General features: G+C 44.2%; 1 protein-coding gene across 1 annotated transcript; it reads right to left on the bottom strand.

The window, feature by feature from the left end:
* Nucleotides 1–1050: 1050 nt before the first annotated feature.
* Nucleotides 1051–17642, bottom strand: fscn1a (fascin actin-bundling protein 1a). The gene is made up of 5 exons (XM_067478487.1): nt 16711–17642; nt 5908–6064; nt 4721–4842; nt 3566–3733; nt 1051–3299 (listed from the first exon to the last, which is right to left on the bottom strand). Exons 1-5 carry the CDS (start codon nt 17549–17551, stop codon nt 3091–3093), a joined length of 1497 nt encoding a protein of 498 aa, XP_067334588.1. The 5' UTR covers nt 17552–17642; the 3' UTR covers nt 1051–3090.
* Between the last annotated feature and the right edge of the window lie 2479 nt (nt 17643–20121).

Here is a 20121-nt window from a genome sequence, read left to right on the forward strand (position 1 = left end):
GATTAGAGACCTGCTCTGGAGGCTCCATCATTACATTACCACCCTGAATTGTGTGTGTGTGTGTGTTTTTTTGGGGGGGGGGTGTTGCCCTTTCTCTGCACCAGAATAAATGTTTCAACACAAAGGCTCTATTCAGCAGACAGGAAAAACTGTGTTTTCTGTGTGTGTGAGAGAGACAGCACATGGAGATGCTGTGCTGTGCTCAGATGTGTCCTGATTATTACAGAAGTGAAGGCTTTTCCAGAAACATGCAACTTGAATTGGTGCGTTGTAGGTACGAAAACTTGTCAAACCAAAAAAGCAAAGCATCCAAATCACCAACACAAGCAAGTGCTGTTTGAACTGAGCTTTATTGAAAATTCAAGCACAGTGTTCTTAACTAAAGGACACAAATCTAAGAAAAATGTGCACAATGATGCACAAAATGTGTCATTTTCCAAATGGCCCTTTGCCAACATTCTGGCAGTTGACTCATAGCTTAGCAACCATCTGGTCAGAAAAGCTGTGTCAAGTTTGAGGTTTTTTTTTTTTTTTTTAGACTAAGCTGCAGCTGCAGCACGGACGTCTGTGTTATCTGCTCGTGTTTGAGGTTTGTGCAGGTAATTTTTGGTTATTTTGTCCCATCTGTACAAAGGTGGTGTTGAAAGGCTAATATTTGCGTGATTGAGTATTGAGTTATATACTTCTACCTTTGCAAAGTATTTTTTGAATTTGGTGTCAGTTCATCTTCTCTGACAGCTCATTCTTTTCAGCAGCTGTCACACGGATTTTTATTTAAATGTTCAGTACAGCAGAGGACAGTGGTTGAGCTCTTATCAACACGTGGAGGAAGCTTTAGTAAAATTAGGCCGTCAGCCATTTGTTTTTTTGTCTGGATCAAAATCTAGCAGCCAAATGTGGTTAAGGGTTCATTGTCCCGCTCTACATTAACTTGGCTACATCCTGGTCCATGGTGGCTGGTGGAGGCATGAGTGGAAAGGATTTTTTATTTCAATTAGTTTTACACCAGAGGTAAAGTCGAACTCAAAAGACAAAAGGAAGCGAGACGTGTAGCGTTCCAAGTCCCAGTTTTATTGGTTGTTGGATTTCAGGTGAAACAATGGCACGAGAGAGAGAGAGAGATTAATCCAAGATATCCAAAGAAATCATACAAAATAATACAAAAGGAAGTTCCAGTTATACAAAGCAAAGATGTGGACGTTTAATTCTTTTCGGTTTAATTTTCCTACTGCCCAAAAACCCATGAGTAAGGCACAGTCATTACCACATGTTTACCCTACCACATCCGTCTGTCTAAGCCTCGGCCGTTGTTACCTCAGAGATGCTCCGAGGACAAACGCTCCTTTTATTCGCTTGACATTCTCAACCCTTGGTGAAAAAACTTCAGAGAAAAAAAAAAAAAAACTGGATGGACTTTGTGAGGAGCTGGAAACAATCATGCATCACTTCAAGGGGACAACAGTGACTGGTTTTCTACATCAGACGGACGCCCGATGACAGTGACGATGGCTGGAAAAGCCCAAATAATTCAGGGCCGTGTGCCAAGATAATCTTGGCTGTGAAAAAAGAAAAAAAAAAACCAACACACACTGCTGCTGGATGTGTTGTGAAGGAAGCAGTTTGCCGAAAGGGTCAAACAGAGAAGGACCCACGGGTGCAATGACTGCAGAACAGACGTTCCAGTTATATAACAAATTTTACCCCGGGAACAGACAAACCCAACAAAAGCAAACAGAATGTGGTTGAGTTTCAGCAGAAGGGCTGTGCTGACGCAGACCATTTTGAACAAAAGATGAGGACGATTTATAAGCCCGTTCGAGCACGAGCGGCACAAAACACGTTGGTAGCACCAGATTCCAGTTTTGTCAGGTGAGTGTGGTCTAGAAAAAGGCTGTGGTTTCAGTTTGGTTAAGAGATTCAAAAAAAGCTTTCAAAAAGAATCTATAAACAATTTCATTCCAGTTGCTATTGCTATCTCCTGTTCTCCTACCCATGATAATGTCTGTGCCTTGGATATAGAAAAAGAAACTTGCCAAAATTCCAGTTAGGACATGAGCACAGTGACCATTTTTATTCTTCCTTTCTTTATACTGTTCTCAGGGACAAAGGTTTAGCCTGTGGTGGAGGGAAACCAGGACAAGTGTCTAGACTTCCTACATCCTGCTTGACCAGGGGATCAGACCCCCTCCACTCCTCGCTAACCAAAGAGAACGACACAGGAAACTGCTTAACATTTCAATATTTTACAGCTGAGATGAAGAGGGGTGTGTGAATGGGGGGTTAAACCCGTCATGTACATCATCTTCAATATCTTTATCGAGAACCACTCCAGTTATATCACAGTCGTCACGCAGAGGCGAGACCTGCTCATGAAAACAAACACACTTGGACTGAATGATGGAAGCAGGAAATCGGTTTCTACATGAGCCAATCACAATCAATCAGACTTATTTTAAAGTACGGTGCCAACAGAGGGCAGCTGGAGCAGATTTCACCCGGGGGGGGGGGGAGCGTGTTTGGGGAGGTTACATCAGGTAGAAACGGCTCTGCCGCACCAAGTCAGACACCACAAATACTGCCACCACAAGCTGCTCACACAGACAATAAAGACACGTAGAAATGCAAAGGGAAGTGGGGGGAGGAAGGTGGTGGGGTTTAACTCAAATGGGGAGGGGGCTCTTTAAAGGTGGCTCTGCTCTGGGAGAAGAGCAGCCCAATCGTAAGGCGAGGAGAGAGTGAGTGAGTGACAGGTCGAGCAGCGAACCAGATTGGAGCAGAGAAAGTGCACAGCCCCACGGTAACTATGGCAACAGATAAAGGTCGGCACTGCAGAGCAGAGCTGGGAAAGGGAGGAAGAATTACGAAGGGAAGGGAGGCTCCTTCTATCCTTCCTGTTCTGGCTGTGCAGTTTATCATACGGACGGTAAATAATACGAGGAGTGAAAGACAGGCGAGGGAGGAGGAGCTGTGTGTAGGTAGATGCATGGACGTGCAGGTCGGCCGCGTCGTGCCGCCAACACTTCATAGACTCGTCAGTGCTGCAGCAGTGGGCGACCGCCTCCACGTTGCTGGGGTTCCCCCGTTTCCCCCTCAGTACTCCCAGAGCGTGGCGGTGTCCAGGTCGTCGGCGTTGGCCTTCAGCACCCCGGCGTGGTCACCGCGGAGGTACTTGCCGTCAGCGGCGTGGCGCACGGCCAGCTTGTTGTAGTCGCAGAACTCGAAGAGGAAGTCGACGGGCGTGTCGCTGCTGCTCATCACCAACTGCTCGTTGCCCACCATCCAGTATTTACCAGTTGAGTCTGCAGGAAGAAAGAAATAAGACTGAGAAACGAGGCCACTGGTGGAGGGATGGTGTGAACAGAAGGTTTGGCTTCAACTGCGTAGTTTGTAAAGGCAGTGAAATGATCAAACCCCAAATTAACAAGGGACAGAATCCAAAATGAGAATCCCTGAAATAAAAATCATTCAATCCCCTGTGTGCCTGCAGGAGGTCTCTCCCAAATCTCCATCCCACTTTACCCGGAGTCGGATTCAACCCCAACTCCGAGCCTGGACAGAAGCTGACCTTGCAGGCTGTAGGCTCCATCTCTGAACTCCAGAGTGAAGTAGTCGTAGGAGGAACGGTTGGAGTCCAGCGTCCCCGTCACCTTCCTGCAGCCGATGAAGCCGTGCTCCCCACGCAGCACAATGATCGGGCGGTTAATCAGCTTCATGACAAACTCCTCTGACTCACCTTGAGACGGCCAAAAAAAAAAAAAGAATAAATAAATAAATGCACAGGTTTATGCAACATGATTATTTCCCTGTGATCTGATTAAACGTGGTTCTACTCTCTTCAGCCAAACATTGACACTGTGTTTCTTTACTGCAGCTCACTGCCTGACTTTACAAAAAACAAAAATGTGGGCAAAGCAACTTTCGTCAGAAATCTGCAAACAGCGTCCTCATCACAAACTGCAGCACAAACTAAAAGATTCTGCTTTGATCCACTAAAGCCAACTTCCAGCCACCAGGTGCAGCCTCTGATCTGATCACTGACAGAAGAACATCTGCTATGATGGGATGTGAATTGTCTAGCTAGGAAGCTAATGCACATGCTGGAAACAGTTATATCGAGGCTAACTTTAAGGACTGTGCTAGTAAACATGTATTTACACCAATATGTTAACATAGGGAGTAAATCCGCTTAAAAGAAAATGAAATTATAGCTACTGATAAATAAAAACATTCAAATTTTTGGTGAATATCTAAACTTTTCTTGCACAGACATAAATGCAAAATCTTTGCAGCCTGGGCCAGAATGGAACTATCAACCTAACAGCATCGAAAGTTCATCATTTTGTTACTTGTTATTTGAATTCATACAAAAACCAAACTGTGTAAAGGACAATTTGGCCTTTTGTGGAATATTAAATCAGCAGGAACGATGATGAAACATTTTACTGTCATAACGCAGGCTCCTTTGTGACTCTGCACACTCTGGAGTTTTCACACTTGTTTGCAATTAACATGCAAAGCAATAATGTGGCATAAGATTAAAGAAAACGTCTGGAAGCAGGCTAAATATCCCGGGAGTAAACAGCTACGTTTGGACGCTGTGAAAGCCACTGAAAAGTGCTGACAATAGGAGCATCCAGCCACGATGTCGTTGCTCCTACTGTAGTGAAAATCCCTGGTCTCTGCTGAAAAGAAAATCACAGCAGTGTCTGCACACACTGACCGGCAGAGTCGATGGTGGCTGCTAGCTGGCCGTTTTTCTTGGCTGCAACATATTTCCCATTAGCAGCCCGGAGAGTCAGCCTCTTCCCACGCCACTCAATGTCAAAGTAGCAATTAGTCGACCTGCAGACAGAGAGAGAGAGAGAGAGAAAAACTGAATGACACAATTCAATTAACATGGCAGGTATCCAGTCACAATTACAGGTGTACATGTTCCCATCGCGACCTCCTGTTGCTCAGAAAACTACAACCAGCTGTTCTTTACAGAGCTTCAGTATCGGGGTAATTGCACAGGTAAGTTCAGGGTGGAGGGACAAGCTCGGAGTGACTGCTGAAGGTAAATCGTTAAACTTGGCACAGAGTAGGTTTTATTGTCCAGCATAGTTTTAACCGTGCACGCCGCCGCTGGTCTTAAGGGAAGCTCGGAATCATTCTGCAAAATGTTTTCATAAGACGTCAAGAGGAATCTGTGAGAGAAAACATGTCTGTGAGGAGTGAACCCGGGCGAATCTCAAGAATGTGGTGGAAGAATCTGGTGAACTTCCTGTAGTGACCCACTAAGAGTCTATGACTGCTCGGCCTTATCTAAAAAAAACAAGAAAACCTCAGAACTCAGGCTCCTCTGACCAATCTGATGCTGGATCACGTTGTAGTGCTCTGTGTCACTGCTGCCCATGTGGATCTGCTTTGTGCCTGTTTATCACACTCGTAGACTTTCAGAGCAAAGAGAAAACCAAAGCACCGAGGACTCCACTTATTACGCAATGATGACAGAGGAAGCTCAGCTTCTACTCATGAAACTGTCTGGTGCCTCGTAGGTAAATTACTCAGAAGCACAAAAGGTCGAAGGTCAGAGGTTAACAGCCAGTGCTCAGGCAGCACCGAACCACTGTACATAAAAGAAAGTCAGTCCCTGCAGGTTGGAGGTGCAGACAAAAGCACTTAATCTCCCACAACAGGCCACAGCCATGAGGTGAGATCACTCAGTTTCACCTCACACACACACTCACACTCCTCAGTCATGTCACAGCTCATATTACCAAAGGGAGACTACAGACTGAAGAGCTGCGATGGGCCGGTATCTGGTTCTCGTGCACACAATCACTGGCTCTGAGTAGTCAGCGAACGGACAGATGGGACCAGCTGTGCCTGTACTTGTGAAGTGTTGCTGGGCTGTGAGACTCTTACTTGGTGGAGGCGGTGCACTGCAGGCCGCCGTTAGCAGTCAGAGTCCAGTATTTCCCAGCAGCAGTCCGAAACGCACACTTCCTGTTCTCGCGGCAGATCTCCACCTGGAACACCTCCTGATCACCTTCCTCGTCCTGATTGGCTGACAGGTCCATACCTGAGGAGAAATCAGATGTTAGGAAAGATACAAGCTGGCACACACACCGAACACAGCTGTGAAACCTGGACCACTAAAGCTAAGTTAAGTCTTAACCCTCACAAAACATCTTTCCACAACCAAAGAATAGGTAGAAACACGCGTGCACACACGCGCGCACACACACACACACACACACCATAGTTTAGACAGAATTCACTACAAACAATTAGCCATGAAGTTCACAAATCAGAAACAAGAGGCACCAACACTGGACCTTCCATGATTGTAAATGGCAAAAATGAATTCACAATTTTGATTATTGATTAAAGGGCCAATTCAATTTTCAACTTGATGGCTTAAGTTTAGTGCAAATGTACAATAATGCTTTTAAACTTCCCCATATTCAAATATTTTCAGCCTCTAGCTGAAAAACTCCTCCGGATGACATCACCAGGAGGAGTTCTTCATCATATTATCATCTCAGGGAGCCCTGGAAAAACAGGTTGACCATGTTTACAAAATTAGAAATAAAATAGTGTGAGAAACCAGAGAATATAATGTGAACTGAAGGTCCCCTTCAAGTGATGTCACCTGGAGGCCTTCTTCAGGTAGAAGTAGAGAGATATGGTGAAGTCAAAGGGACGTTTAATGGCATTTATGCACATGTACGACTAGAACTAGAACCAAAATATGCAAGTTCAAAATCAGCGAAGGCGTCGTTTAAGAAACAAGAGTAACTTCAGGTTAAATTAGTCTGCAAAACAAACTCAGAAGTGCAGGTCCAATATTTGACTGTTTACTGTAAAAACCACGGAAACAACTTATCAACTCTTTGCGACTCCCTTGTGGAAACCTTCATTACATCCACCCTCCCACTAATTTATGCACTGGCTTTCTATTGTAGATTTAATATAGGTCCCATCCCCCGCTCTTCATTAAATGTTACAAAATTCAATAACGTGGTCACAACAAAAGTAACCCCATAGTCTAATAAGCCCACAGCTACGCAATAACTGAAGCTGGGCTGCTTTCAGCTAAATGCTTCATTTATTTGAGATTTACATGCCGCTGTTTAGCAGGAATACGCTTTACGAGATTAACCATCCTGCTTCAGCGTCCTGACATTTGCAGGTCATCAAAAAATGCAAAGCAGAGCTAAGGCAATACTGTAGTTTTACAGTTATTTAAACCATAAACCAAAGCACTGGACAAACAAATTAGGTGGAAAAGGATCAGAACCACGAGTATGTGAACAAACTATCATATTGATCCGTCCGACAGCCGCGGAGATATTTAAAAAGAGTCAATGTGCTGGACCAACAGACACACACCACGCTGCCGGTTATGAACCCGCATCCTCTGCTCCCGGCGTTTTATAGGTTTTACTATTTTCAAGTAGAGATAATGATGACATTTTGTCAGGGCGGCCTGTGTGTCGGCGTACACGCCACTTTATGTGAACACAACATCAAGCCTCATTAAAGTTACATCAGCCTCACTCAGGCTTTTAAGAGGTAAAACAAAGTGCAGGACAAACACAACACTGTGCTGCAGTGTACCACTCCCGTTCACACACACACACACACACACACACACACTTCATACCAAACAATGTGAGCTTTTGTAAATGATGAGGACAGGCCTTTAACCAGAGGGGCAGGATGGGGACAGACAGAGATGGACTGTTTGCTGGAGGCTGTAAACCTCTGCAGAGCGACAAACAGAGGAAGATGTGTGAGAAAACAAACCAACACACTCACATGTTCCCTGCGCGTCAGTCTCCATGTTCACATACATTTATTGTTGTGTTACGGCCTCACATCTGGCACAGCTGGTCATGCTGGACACATGTGACCTCAATTATTTATTAAGAATTAAATTTTGGAATTCATCTTCATGTCATACTTTTCAGCTGAATTCACAAACTGATTAGATCTAGTGAGGAACAAAAACCTGCGATTTATAATTTAATTCATAGATTGACATAATAAACTGCAAAAAAAGGAAAGAGGCTAACTTTGTATATGTATAACTTTGGTCTGTCGTAAAATAAACCAAGAAGTTTGTGAATTACATTGATATTAGTCTAACTAGTGTCAAACTCTGCCCTTTGAATGGAGGAACATTCTCCTTGTGGCATCGCTGTGTGGCCCACAGTGAATGTGGATAGTTGAGATCTAGAGAAAAGTATTTGGCTGGACAAGATGAATGCTACAGTATCGTCTCCAGTCAGCTGGATGTTCTCGTGACCACAGTGGTGAACAATATTCAGAAGTTTAAAAAAGGTCCACGAGACCGTGGCCAACCTCGGTGGACATGAAAGGAAAACGGAGCCCACACGGAACAGAAGGAAAGTTTGAGTGGTGGAAAAAGGATTAAATCTAGGTTTAAAAATACACGCAAACCAACTTGATTATTTAAATGGAGGGTACAGAGAAATGTTACCATTTCTTAAGGTAAAACTCTGTTTTAAAAAGGTCAAACATGAGGTTCAGTGCAGCTCTACAGTCCCCAGGAGCATCATGGGGATTCCTCTCTTTCATAAATTGTCTCATTACAAGCCGCGCCTCAAATGCACAAAACATCAAGTCACATTTGACTGATTTAGCCCAAATTCACCTCGAACCCTCGCTTCAGATCACGAAGACGTCTTTACTCCTTAAATCTGCTGTACTTTATACTAGACGTATGCTTCTCTTACTGCAGAGCATGTATTACATAAGGAGCCATGAATTACTGTTCACATTTAAGAAAAATACACTCTACTCCTCTACAGCTGAGTGCTCACTAACTCTAGAACTGTGGCCTCAGGACAGATCGAGTTTCTGCAGAAATATGTGGGGATACACGAGTGCACAGACACACACACACACACACACACACACACACACACACACACACACACAGATGATTGAGAAGGAAAATATAACAGAGTGTAATGAGAACCACATGGTGAGGAGGAGGGGGAGAACCACAGAAGATGAAATGCAGGTTTAGCATGACAGGGAGGGTCTGAAGGAGCTCAGAGGAGAAATGAGGGTCAGACTCTGCTGGTCTGCAGGACCAGCCATGGAGCCCTCACTGCTTCCTGCACAGCAAAACCATAGTAGAGGCTTGTTACACTCCCTGTGTGCAGGGACGGTGCTTTCACCTACAACTTGAGCGAGCTCATCGCAAAAATCTACAAAATATCAAATGACAAAGAAAAAATAATCAGCATTATTCAAATTCTGACTGATTGGAAGAAGCCAGCGCTACCAGTCTATCAATGAAATGACAAATGTATCCTGATTGTAAAACTTTATAAACATCAGAGTCAATTAGTCTAAAATCAGAGAAAATCTGTACAAAAATTACTAAATGTTTTTATGAGTAAATTCAGAGATGAGCTACCACACGGTTAGAAAAAAATAAACAAATTTAAACCGTGTAGATAGAATTCGCAGGCACACACGCAGCTGCAGCAAAGGCCGGAAGCCTAAAATCTTTACTTATTTATTCAGTTAGATCAAATATATCAATATGAAACAGGAATCAGCAGCCAGTTATCTTGGCTTTGTGCAAATGCATCAGATGCAACATGCATTCTTAATTTTTTTGGAAAATGTAAACATGCAACATATGCTACTAGTTTCATCATTTGTGCAGCATTCAGAGCAGAGACTCGTCTGCTGCACGATCTAAATTTGTCTCAAGAATAAAGTTAAATTTAACTCAATACCGCAAGACACCTTTGAATATAAAGGTTTTATCTCTACAAACACAAGCAGGCACTGGTTAAAGTCACACAGGAACTTTAAAAAAAAAAAAAAAACACGTGATTTTCACACTATGAAACTAAACCAGGACACTAATAACAGGCAACTCCGGCTGAGCAAACACTTGTCACATTTACCTTTAGCTGGTTTGAATAAGTCATCGGATTTGAATTTATATTCATGTCTTTCAGGTGAACATCATTTACAAACCTGAACATTTGAAAGAAAGGGGATGTTGCTCTGATACATTAGGAGGAAATGTTCAGTGGCTTCAAGTCTGATTATATGACACACACACACACACACACACACACACACACACACACACACACCCTCCCAAGGAAAGAAAAATATCAATGAAAATACACAAACCACTGGGCCTTGGGCCTGTAGAGATTTAGTCGTGACCTGTGTAGAGGCCGAGGCTGCCAGCAAATGTGCCTGTGTGTGTTCCACAGTTGTCAGTTTATTAGGTACAGCCAGCTAAAACTAAGGCAGAACAAAACATTCGTGCACCATGTTCTCCTTTCTGTAAAAGATGTGTTGAATCACCTGTAAGGTCATGTTTGAGGATGCACAGTTTTGACATCCTGGGCCCTTTTTTACATTAAAGTATTAAATATCTCCCAAACAAAGAAGTTACTCTTCTTTCTGTTTACCGTCGGCGGTTGTTTGCATGTGTGGAACATGCTGCATACAGTGGAAAAGCAGAAAACCACGATCCAGGCTTTTAGACTATGACTAGGTTTGGTTTGGTGTACCTAATAAACCGGCACCTGCATGTACACATCTAAGTTTATCAGTGTGTGAAGCTCAGTGTTAATGAAAGAGGAGGGCAGAGGGTCTGTACACTGTGTCCATGTTTTGTCAAACTACACCAAAAGTAGTCACCACACATGGAGCCAAACCACAACACACACACACACACACACACACACACACACACACACACACACACACGTTCCTGAAGACAACCCCTCCATCTTTCTGTCCACTCCGCCCTCCATATCCAGCCTGATGGCAGCAGGCACAGATTGCTGGTTTCTGTGAGACAGCACCAGAGACCTGCTGTGAACGCACACTATTGTATCAAGCACAACTCTGTGTGTGTGTGTGTGTCCTATTGTTCAGCAGGCCTGACTGAGGAGGCGACCAGCTGGGGAACAAACAGTGAGCCAGATCATCAGCCTTTGTTTTGATCCAAACGCACAGAGCGACAGGGCAGCCAACCTGCCTACACACTGAACACTGCACCAAGCCATTCAATATGGGCAAACTGGAAAACACACACACACACACACACACACACACACACACCATTCATACTCCTACTCTTAAAAGAGACAGAAAATCCAGAAAAAGCCTCAATTTTGACACTGACTTGTGCCAAAGGATGTCACAAATCTGTGTTCACCGTGTTGCAAAAGCGAACCAAAGTGGAGCTGGTCTGTGAGTTAGCGACACACCCAGCGCCGAGCAGGACGACGCGCTGGAGACCAGCTGAAGCCTATAATAAAGGAGACAACATTAAGGAAGAGGAGAGGTTCCCTGGTGCTCTGCAGCCGACGCGAGGCAGCTCCCCTGGCAGGCCACCAACACAAACACACAACCAAGTGAGAGTCTATAAACACATTAAAGCATCAGCATGCACACACACATGCAAGGACACATAAATAAAATGCTTTTCTTCTGCTTTTTCCTATTGGGAAAGTGTGTTTGTGCAGGGAGCAATTCACCCCCCCCCCCTCTGCAGGGATTAGCACATCAGCCAAGGTCAGAGCTGTGCGTCTCATTTCCTGGCAGCGGGGGGTGAAGGATACAGAAGGGTGTCAGGGTGAATCATGGCCAGACACAACATGGAGCCACATTTTGTTCGTCTTTCACAACACAATACATTTACAGCCTGGTTTGAACTGTGACTTGATGTGATGAGCGATTTTCAACCGCTTTTTGAGAGTCTGCAAAAACCGACGCCAGCTCTCCTCACGTGTGGTTTGATTGTAGACAGGAACTCAGACGAGTCTGAGCTGTGACAAATACTGTATTTAAGACTAAATGTCATGAATGTGACGGTGTAGTTTGAGCTTTGAACAAAGAGGCAGTTTTACCAGGTCTATCCTGCAACTGGACGGCTGCTAAACACACAGTTCAACATTTTGTCTTCGCACAAAGACGAGGAGAAGCAGTTAGCCTGGCTCTGGTCAAAGTTAAGCACTTCACACTTAAGCTCACACTGTGCACCGATGTAAGAAAAGGATGAGTTTGAGCTTTATGCAGGCTTACATATGCTTGTGGTCACTGTGAGGTTGCACGGGAACCAGTGGAGACCCCAATGTTTTAATTACGGAGCTTCAGAGGTGCTGGTCGGACACAGCAAGGCAAAGCATTTCCCTGTTTCCAGTCTTTATTCGAAACTAGGTTGGACTGTTGTCATCCAACCCTGGTCGGATGATAACAGTCAGGTGCCAACATTAACACTGAAATTTACTTACTGGGACACAGGTTGGTCTAAATTAATGCTTCTAATGCAAAGTGACGGGGGCCAAAAAAAACTTCACCTGGAGTCAACTTTGGAGGATTTTCACCATTTGAGCCTCAAAGTAACTTCAGATACACAACTTTACCACCAGTTACAATACACATGTTCCACCCAGTCTCCAATCTCCACGTTATTTAACCAAAAGTTCACGCAATTTTTTCCTCTGCCTCCATGATAATTACTGAAGCTGCGGAAGTTAAAATGAAACTTTGGGCCATAAAAGGCTGTTTTTCATAGGAGGACAGCCTCCAAACCCACATGATTCTCCTTTCACCATAGCTTCCCCGCAGCCAAAAGCCTGGGGGACCATCAGCTACGAAGGGCAGCCATCACTCAGTGGTCACACTAGTAACCAACAGGTTATTATGGGCTCTTGTCCATTTAGCTGACAAACCCGCGTCACAGTTTAGGGGCAGAACAGGCCACTTAAAGAGCCACTGAGCTCCAGGCTAACGGACTGATAATTGCGTCTCAGTCCATATGAGGGTCGTTAAACAGTCTCTCTGGGAATTTGTGACCAGGGATGAGGCGATTGGATGTTCTGAGCAGGAAGTAAGCGGCAGCACGGAGTCAGATTAACAGCATTTGTGAACGCGCAGCACAAAACACTAGGGCGGCTGTAATGTGCAGCAGATTTCCTGTTTCCAGCGGTTTCCTGCAGGCTTTAATAAGCCTAAAGTTAATGGATTACTGTTGGAATTCATTCACTTATCAGCGTTATTGGAGAAGCCACTTTATGTGAAGTAATGTGAACATGTTTGCTAAGTACAGGCGGCCGTCCAAGTTATTGGCCAACTGCAAATTGAGAATGTGAAACTGTAGAAGTGAATCCTGCTGTTGTACAAGACCAAACTTCAAATTTAAGCTGCACAACTCCTTTTGTTCTCGCTGACAAACTCCACATAAAGGAATCAAACTTCACCAGCAACAATAAAGATAAAGGTTTTCACTGAACAAAGCAGTTTTTGGTTTTTTTGTTTTTTTTTTGCTCACGTAAAAAAAAAACATTTGCTGCTAATGTGAGTCTGTCAACCTCGACCGCCATCTTGGCTCATGTCTGCCAGGCAGCAGTTCTTTAAAAAAAAAAAAAAAGAAAAAAGAAAAAAGAAAAAAAAAGAAAACGTAACATTTGGAGGAAAATTTATTCCACTAAACATTTAATCTGCATCACAATGATCCAGTTGGAGGTGATCTTCCTCTAAAACAGTGCAACCTAACTGCTTATTATTCTCAGATTTGAGCTGCAAAGGGGCAGAGAGAGCAGGGAAGATGGATGAATTTGAGGAGATTCTGAATAAAATTAAAAATAACAATTGTTTGATTCACATTTGATTTGTTGCTGAACAATTTCCAAACGAGAGAATTCATTCGGGCTCATGACCGCTGCCTTCCACCGGGTTTTTGTTTTGCACGATGCCAACGTTATGGCTCAAACACAGCATCGTTCAACCACATTGTGGATATATTCAAGAAATTTTGTCGATATGACAAATTCCTTCCATGGGGACGATTACATTTGTTTATTGTGGATGATCCAGTATGACGGACTTAATATCAAGTGCCAATCTGAAATTTGAATATCAGTCACTGCCTGGAACTTGAGCAAAATTTTATTAGTCAGCATATGCAACTATCATGACATTAACAAAGATACGCTTCTTTTACCGTCATGGAAATCACACTTCTGCAGAAATACTGCAAACAGAACTTAAAGGTCTCCACTGCATTTGAGCAAGCAAAGAGCACCGAGCTGTCAGTGCAGATTTTTTTTATAGACCCTTAAAGGAAATGGGGGGACATGGTGCAACCATAACTAAGACAAGAGGAACTGTGCATCTTTGCCCTTCATCTAAACTTGTAATGGAAACTTTTCGCCGCCCACGTCTCAATTATTAGTGATCAGAGTTCGGTCGCCTCACAAAAATAACTATAGGCTGTTGCTGAGGTATATAAGTAAACTTCGCCTAATAAGGAATGAGAATACTTTCAGGCAAATGAATTGAGCATTTGAGTGTGTGGTGCACATGCAAAAGCAGTAGGACATCATTTCACACGTCTACTGTTTGTGGCAATGTTAGTCGTAAAGCCATAAACATGGGACTAGCTTTTGCTGCGTGGCTCACGACATCACCACTAGTCTGGCTGACACATTTAACGTGAACCACTCACATCAGCTCAACACAGTTCAAACAGAGAAGGATTGTTGCTTTTCAGCCTCTGAGCTCCAGGCAACACAGTTAATTAGTGTTTCACTTGCATTGAGAATGTATCTGGTGCCACAACTGATGATTTTTCTCTTCGTTTAATCACTTATTTTGACTAAAACTGAAACGCGTTGAGACAATTTGAACAAGCAGCCAAACATCAGGATGTAAAATGAAAAAAAAAAAATGCAATCAGCAACATCATTACAATATTAAACGTGATGAAATGCCTGCTAGTGCAAGTATCCACAACTAAATCTAAACTAAATCCACTTACTTCGGTATTACAGTGGCGTGAGTAGAGCTCTACCCGCCATAATGAAGAGTCAATCTGATTTAGCAAACTGTCTGACAGGCATCATTTCATCACACTGGGATTATTAAAGTGCAATCCAGGCTCTCGTCACCCACAGAACAATGATCTAGTTCTAATGGATTTGCTTAAAATTGACAGTTTCTATGTCGTTTCCACAACACAATGCTTTTTGCCGAGCGTCCGCCTTGAAAACTTGGCCTCCATTTTGTGTCCTCTGGAGTAAAAGGGAGAGAGAGGAGGAGAGAAAAGTGGATAAATGTCGCTGTGAGAAGTAAACAAAGGCCGGGGTGTGACATGGAAGAATGGGAGGAAAATAAAAAGATCATACTTTATATAAATAGGATGCAAAACCACTCAACTGCACGGTATTCACAGCAGCGTGCTCCTCCTGACCACGTACTGCATTTAAAGAGCATCCGTTCGAATTTTACCATTATTTACGGTCCTTGTCTCGAACCAGAGGACAAAGTGATCATCTTACAGCTGTTTCACAAGTATTTAGACACCCATCAACTGTTCAGCATGGGGTATTCATGCGGAGCAGGGGGGAGTGATGGTGGGGGAGGAGGAGGAGGAGGGCAGGAGGAAGAGAAAGATGGAGAGGAGAAACAAAGGAATGAGGTGAGAGGTGACAGGGAGGGAAATGTGGTCAAACATTAAGGAGTGAAGGGAATAAAAAGGAAGGAAGGAAGAAGGTGGAGGGACATGCTTGTATCTCTGCCCACTCGCACAGCTGAGAACCAGACACACACACACACACACACACACACACACACCAATCATTGTCAGCAGCATTAACAAGAACCATGATCTGTCTGAAGACTTGAGGCTCCAGCTGCTGATTGCACAGCTGCATGAAGAAAACACACGCTAGCTTTTTTCGGTTGCCATGTCGTCAGAGCTGTGCGACTGAAATACTGATGATTCATGCTTCGTGAAACAGATCCTAAGCGTTTTAACATGTTTGATGTTTGACACTGAGCTCTGGCTCAAAGTGACCGGACGTGCTTCGGTATTACAGGATCAAAAACTTCACATATGCGATGCAGCATAACTCAGTGATGAATCTGATTATTTATTTAAAAAAGGTCCAATCTGTGCTTTCAAAGTGTATGAATTCAATGATTGATTGGTACTTTTAGTAGCATTTAGTCATTTTCTCCCCATTTTCGGTGCAGATCCCACTCCTCTAACTGCAGAGCTGATGCTTTGTGTCAGTTCTTTCCCCAGTTTGAGGCCGTTTTGCATTTGAATGTTGTTACACGTGCACATTATGTGTGTTACACTGCTGAAGACTCTTTGTTTCAGTCTTTTCATATCAGGAGCCTCTAAAACCCTTAAAAGAGATGTGTGAGCTGTCATTATCTCTTACTGGTTGTCGGGGGTGAGAACAGCAGGTATACAGTTCATTTAAAGTTTGATATGTGTGTGTGTGTTTGTGTATTAAGTGCACATTTCCCAACACTTTAAAAGTTATTACAGCTCTTCAGTGTGTTTGAGTCATTTTCATGTGGACTACAGCCAAACAAGCCCCTGTTTATCATGTGCACACAGGCCTGTGTTGTGTGTCAATATAGGCCACCAACTGTTTGTGTGTTTGTGTGTGCGTGCGTGTGCGAGTGAATGCGCGCGCTGGGGGTGGGGGGTTAGCAATCTGAAATTCCATCACTTTAACCCTTCCTCTGCCAAATAATGAGATACCAACACACACACACACACCAGACCACTAGGCCTGCAGCGCACACACTCAGGACCCCCACATGCACGCACATCAGGGGACAGGAAAGGTCCATAAACAAAGACACGAACACAGGCCAACCTGAAGGGGATCGGACCACCACACCCACCTTGCCGGGTAGAGACGTTCCTCTCGTTGGCAGCGGTCAGCACGACCTGCGGGTGGCTCTGCTCCAGCACGAACAGCTCGTCCTTGCCAACGCGCACGTTCTTGCCGGACTTCATGGTGCCGGAGGGCCCAGAGGGCGCCAGGTACCTGCCGCTACAGTCCCTGAACGCCACCTTGCCGGAGCGAAACTCCAGCGTGTAGCCCGTGCTCTTGTCCGTGGTGGCGACCAGAGCACCGTCGTTTTTCAGGAAGCGGTTGTCGGAGGTCTGCAGGTGATACCGCTGCTCGCGGAACACCAGCGTGATCATGGAGTCCACTCCCCACGGGACGTCCCGGTCGATGGCAATCTCGTCCACCTTGGCGCTCAGGTGCGCGTACCGCTTGCGCGTCACGCTGAAGATGTTCACCTGCGGGTGCATGGCGATGTGCACACTCCATTTCTCCGCCACGGAGACGGTCTGGGCGAAGCAGATGATCCGGTCCTCGGTTCCGCCCAGGTAGCGACCGTGAGGTTCGGACTGCAAGGACCAGCGGCCATCATCATGGGCGGTGATGATGAACCGGCAGTCCGGCCCCGGGGTCTCACTGTCCCCGGTAACGTTCCCGTCTTTATCGGTGGCGATGTACCGACCCAAATGGGACTTGAGGAAGAACACATTCCCGGTGGAGTCGTCGTCGCTCTGCTCTAGAGTCCAGATCTGCTTCTTCTTCATGCTCGTGGCGGACGCGTTGATTTTGAAGCCGAACGCCTCCGCCGTTAGGTACTTGTTCCCACAGTTGATCAGACCGAACTGGATCTGCAGCATGTCGCTGGTTCCGTTACTTGCGCCGTTAGCTGTCATTGTCGGTTCTGTGCGCTCGAGCCTCGGACCGGTTCTGTGTGAGAGGGATGGGGGGGGGGCGGTTCTGCAAGTGACTGAGCTCGTGGCTAAAAGGGATGCTCCGCTCTGCCTCGCGTGCTTCTCTTTGTTTGGGGAGTGTGCGTATGAGTGGGAATCTGTGAGCGCGCGCCCCCGGTCCTCTGCCTGTCTCAGCAGCGCGAGCCCGCCGCCACAGCTGCAGCGGATATAACCATCACTGACGTAGGCTGCAGGCCCCGCCCCCCAGAGATGGACAGAAATGTGGGGTGAAGAGTGGTCCTCGTGGTCACATCAGTGTTCATCTCATCCCTCGTCTTTGTTGCTTCCTCCTACAGACACACGTTGTGTTACTTTACACATCTCCTCGGATTCAGAGGAAACACTGAACTTAACCTGACCCTCACCCAAACCATCCACTACTGTAAACCATAAGCTATATTATGGATTCTATGAATTAGACTGAGCAAAACATTTCCCACTATCATTTTCACTGCCTTTTCATTTTGTGTCTCTTTTCGGTCGTCTCCTTTTTGATCATTGCGTCTCCCTTTTGGTCGTATTGTGTCTCTTTCTAATCCTTGTCCATCTCTTTTTGGTCATGTTGTGTCTATTTTGGTCATTTTTTTGTGTTTTTTTTTTTTTTGTAAGGAATCATGTGACTTTCAGATAAGAACTAACAAAATAAGGGGCTGGTTGCCCAGTAATTTAACTATGACTTTACCTGTGTATGAACAAGTTATTGTATCCTGCATACCGGTGCATTAATAAGCAGTCTAACATTATCTCTGTGCTTATCAAATCAAAGCAAATCAGCTGTAAACCCTCGATTATTGTTTACCCACATTCACATCTGTGAATCTGATTTCTATACCATGATAACATTATATCACTCTCCTCTCTTTTTCTTGCAGACAGTGATTAGATCAGACTCAGCATTCAAATCATGAGGATGGGGTGTGTGTGTCCACACACAAAGCTCTATTCATGGCTTCCGCACGCACATCAGAGTGCAGGAAAGGCCTGGCTCCATAAACAAAGAGGCCAAACAGATCACACTGGCATCTTCTCAGTCAGCGCATGCGCGTGCACCAACCATGCTCGGAAGTACAAGTACACAAAGCATCAGCTGCACACTTACAAATGACTTTTAAAAAAGCAAAATCAAAACACACCCTCAAAGGTCAAAGCAGAAGTAACTCACGCCTCAGTGAAATGACACGAGCGCTCAGTTGCCTGTTTGCAGGCTAATTGAGTGATGGGTGGTTCGGTTTCTCTGCAAACTTCACAAGCCTCATCGAATTTGGGCCTGACTTTCTGTGCAAAGCAAACAAGCTTGTGTGTCACCGGAGAGGCTTCCTTTGTCATTTTGTGTCTATTTCTGCTAATGTTTAGCAATTCTTTTTTGGATTCTCTCAGCCTGTGTTAATTCTGTTGGTCTGTTAGCTTCTGTTAAATAATTTAGTGCTAATATCGATCATTTTGTGTTGTGAATGTGAAGTTGGCATCACGCTGTGTAAAATGTATATTTACATGCTCCATGCTGTAAGGACCCCCCCGCCCCGTCTTTAAGATGTTGAGTTGGAGGCTGTGATTTGATTTTCTGTCTTGACTCAGGTTAGCAGGTTAGCAGGGACACAACAAAACTAAAGGATCACGTCTTCCTCAAATCGAAATTTTGTTTAGCTAAACCAAATAAAAGGTACACACAGGTAACCCCTGGTAACCACTGATAACAGCTGCAACTAAACAAAGCACGCCCTTCACAAGATGGTGGTCCAATCCCCCAGCACAATGTGAAATACAATATCTTCACATTCTCAATTGTCGGTAATTTTGTCTGTCATCTCTCATTTGTGTCTCTTTATAAAGAGGGAGAAACACTCATATTAAACCAAGGGGTTTAATAAGATGGCTCATAGGTGCAAAGCCGAAAAACCTTTTAAAAAACTTAAAGAAACTCAAACGTTTTGGAAAAATGTTAATTTTTCTAGAAGAACTTTATTTCACAAAACATATTTTTTTATTTCTTGTGCATGAGTGTTTTGTTTTATTTTGCATCTATGAGTCACCATAGCTCAACAGGACACTACACATTCAGACAATGCAGATCCAGTGAGTTTCACGTGTTCATTTGTCAAACAACAGTATAAACAAGATCCAGAAACATGTTTCTTTATAAGAAAAAAGAGATCAAGATTCTTCCACTCAAAACATAAAACCTCCTAATAATTGATGATGTATTAATATGGACAAACCAACTGTCAGTAAATGAAGTGGTTAAGAATTTCTCTTTATTCAACAGCTGCGACATGAAACAATTATTATAATTCAATAGTAAAAGTATATTATTCTGGATAATAAGTGTATTTGTATTGTGAACTTGAAGTGTAGTGTCGTGCTAAAACTTTTGTGATGCAGGAGTTAATCGACACTGTGCTTATGAAACGTTCACTTAAATAGGCATCTGACTAATCATTTCACGGTTGATTTTTTTATTTTTCATACTAACCAGGCGACATCACAGTGCTTTCGTGTCTCAGTCTCTCTGCTTG

The sequence above is a fragment of the Channa argus genome, chromosome 15, assembly GCF_033026475.1.
Source record: "Channa argus isolate prfri chromosome 15, Channa argus male v1.0, whole genome shotgun sequence".
Taxonomy (NCBI): Eukaryota; Metazoa; Chordata; class Actinopteri; order Anabantiformes; family Channidae; genus Channa; species Channa argus.

Excerpts from the sequence above, each read along its gene's own strand:
- fscn1a (XM_067478487.1), bottom strand. The coding sequence starts at position 17,551 with ATGACAGCTAACGGCGCAAGTAACGGAACCAGCGACATGCTGCAGATC. Across the intron at positions 6,065-16,710 it reads GAACGTCTCTACCCGGCAAG|GTATGGACCTGTCAGCCAAT; the intron begins GTGGGTGTGGTG and ends ATTTCTCCTCAG. Across the intron at positions 4,843-5,907 it reads CAGTGCACCGCCTCCACCAA|GTCGACTAATTGCTACTTTG; the intron begins GTAAGAGTCTCA and ends CTCTGTCTGCAG.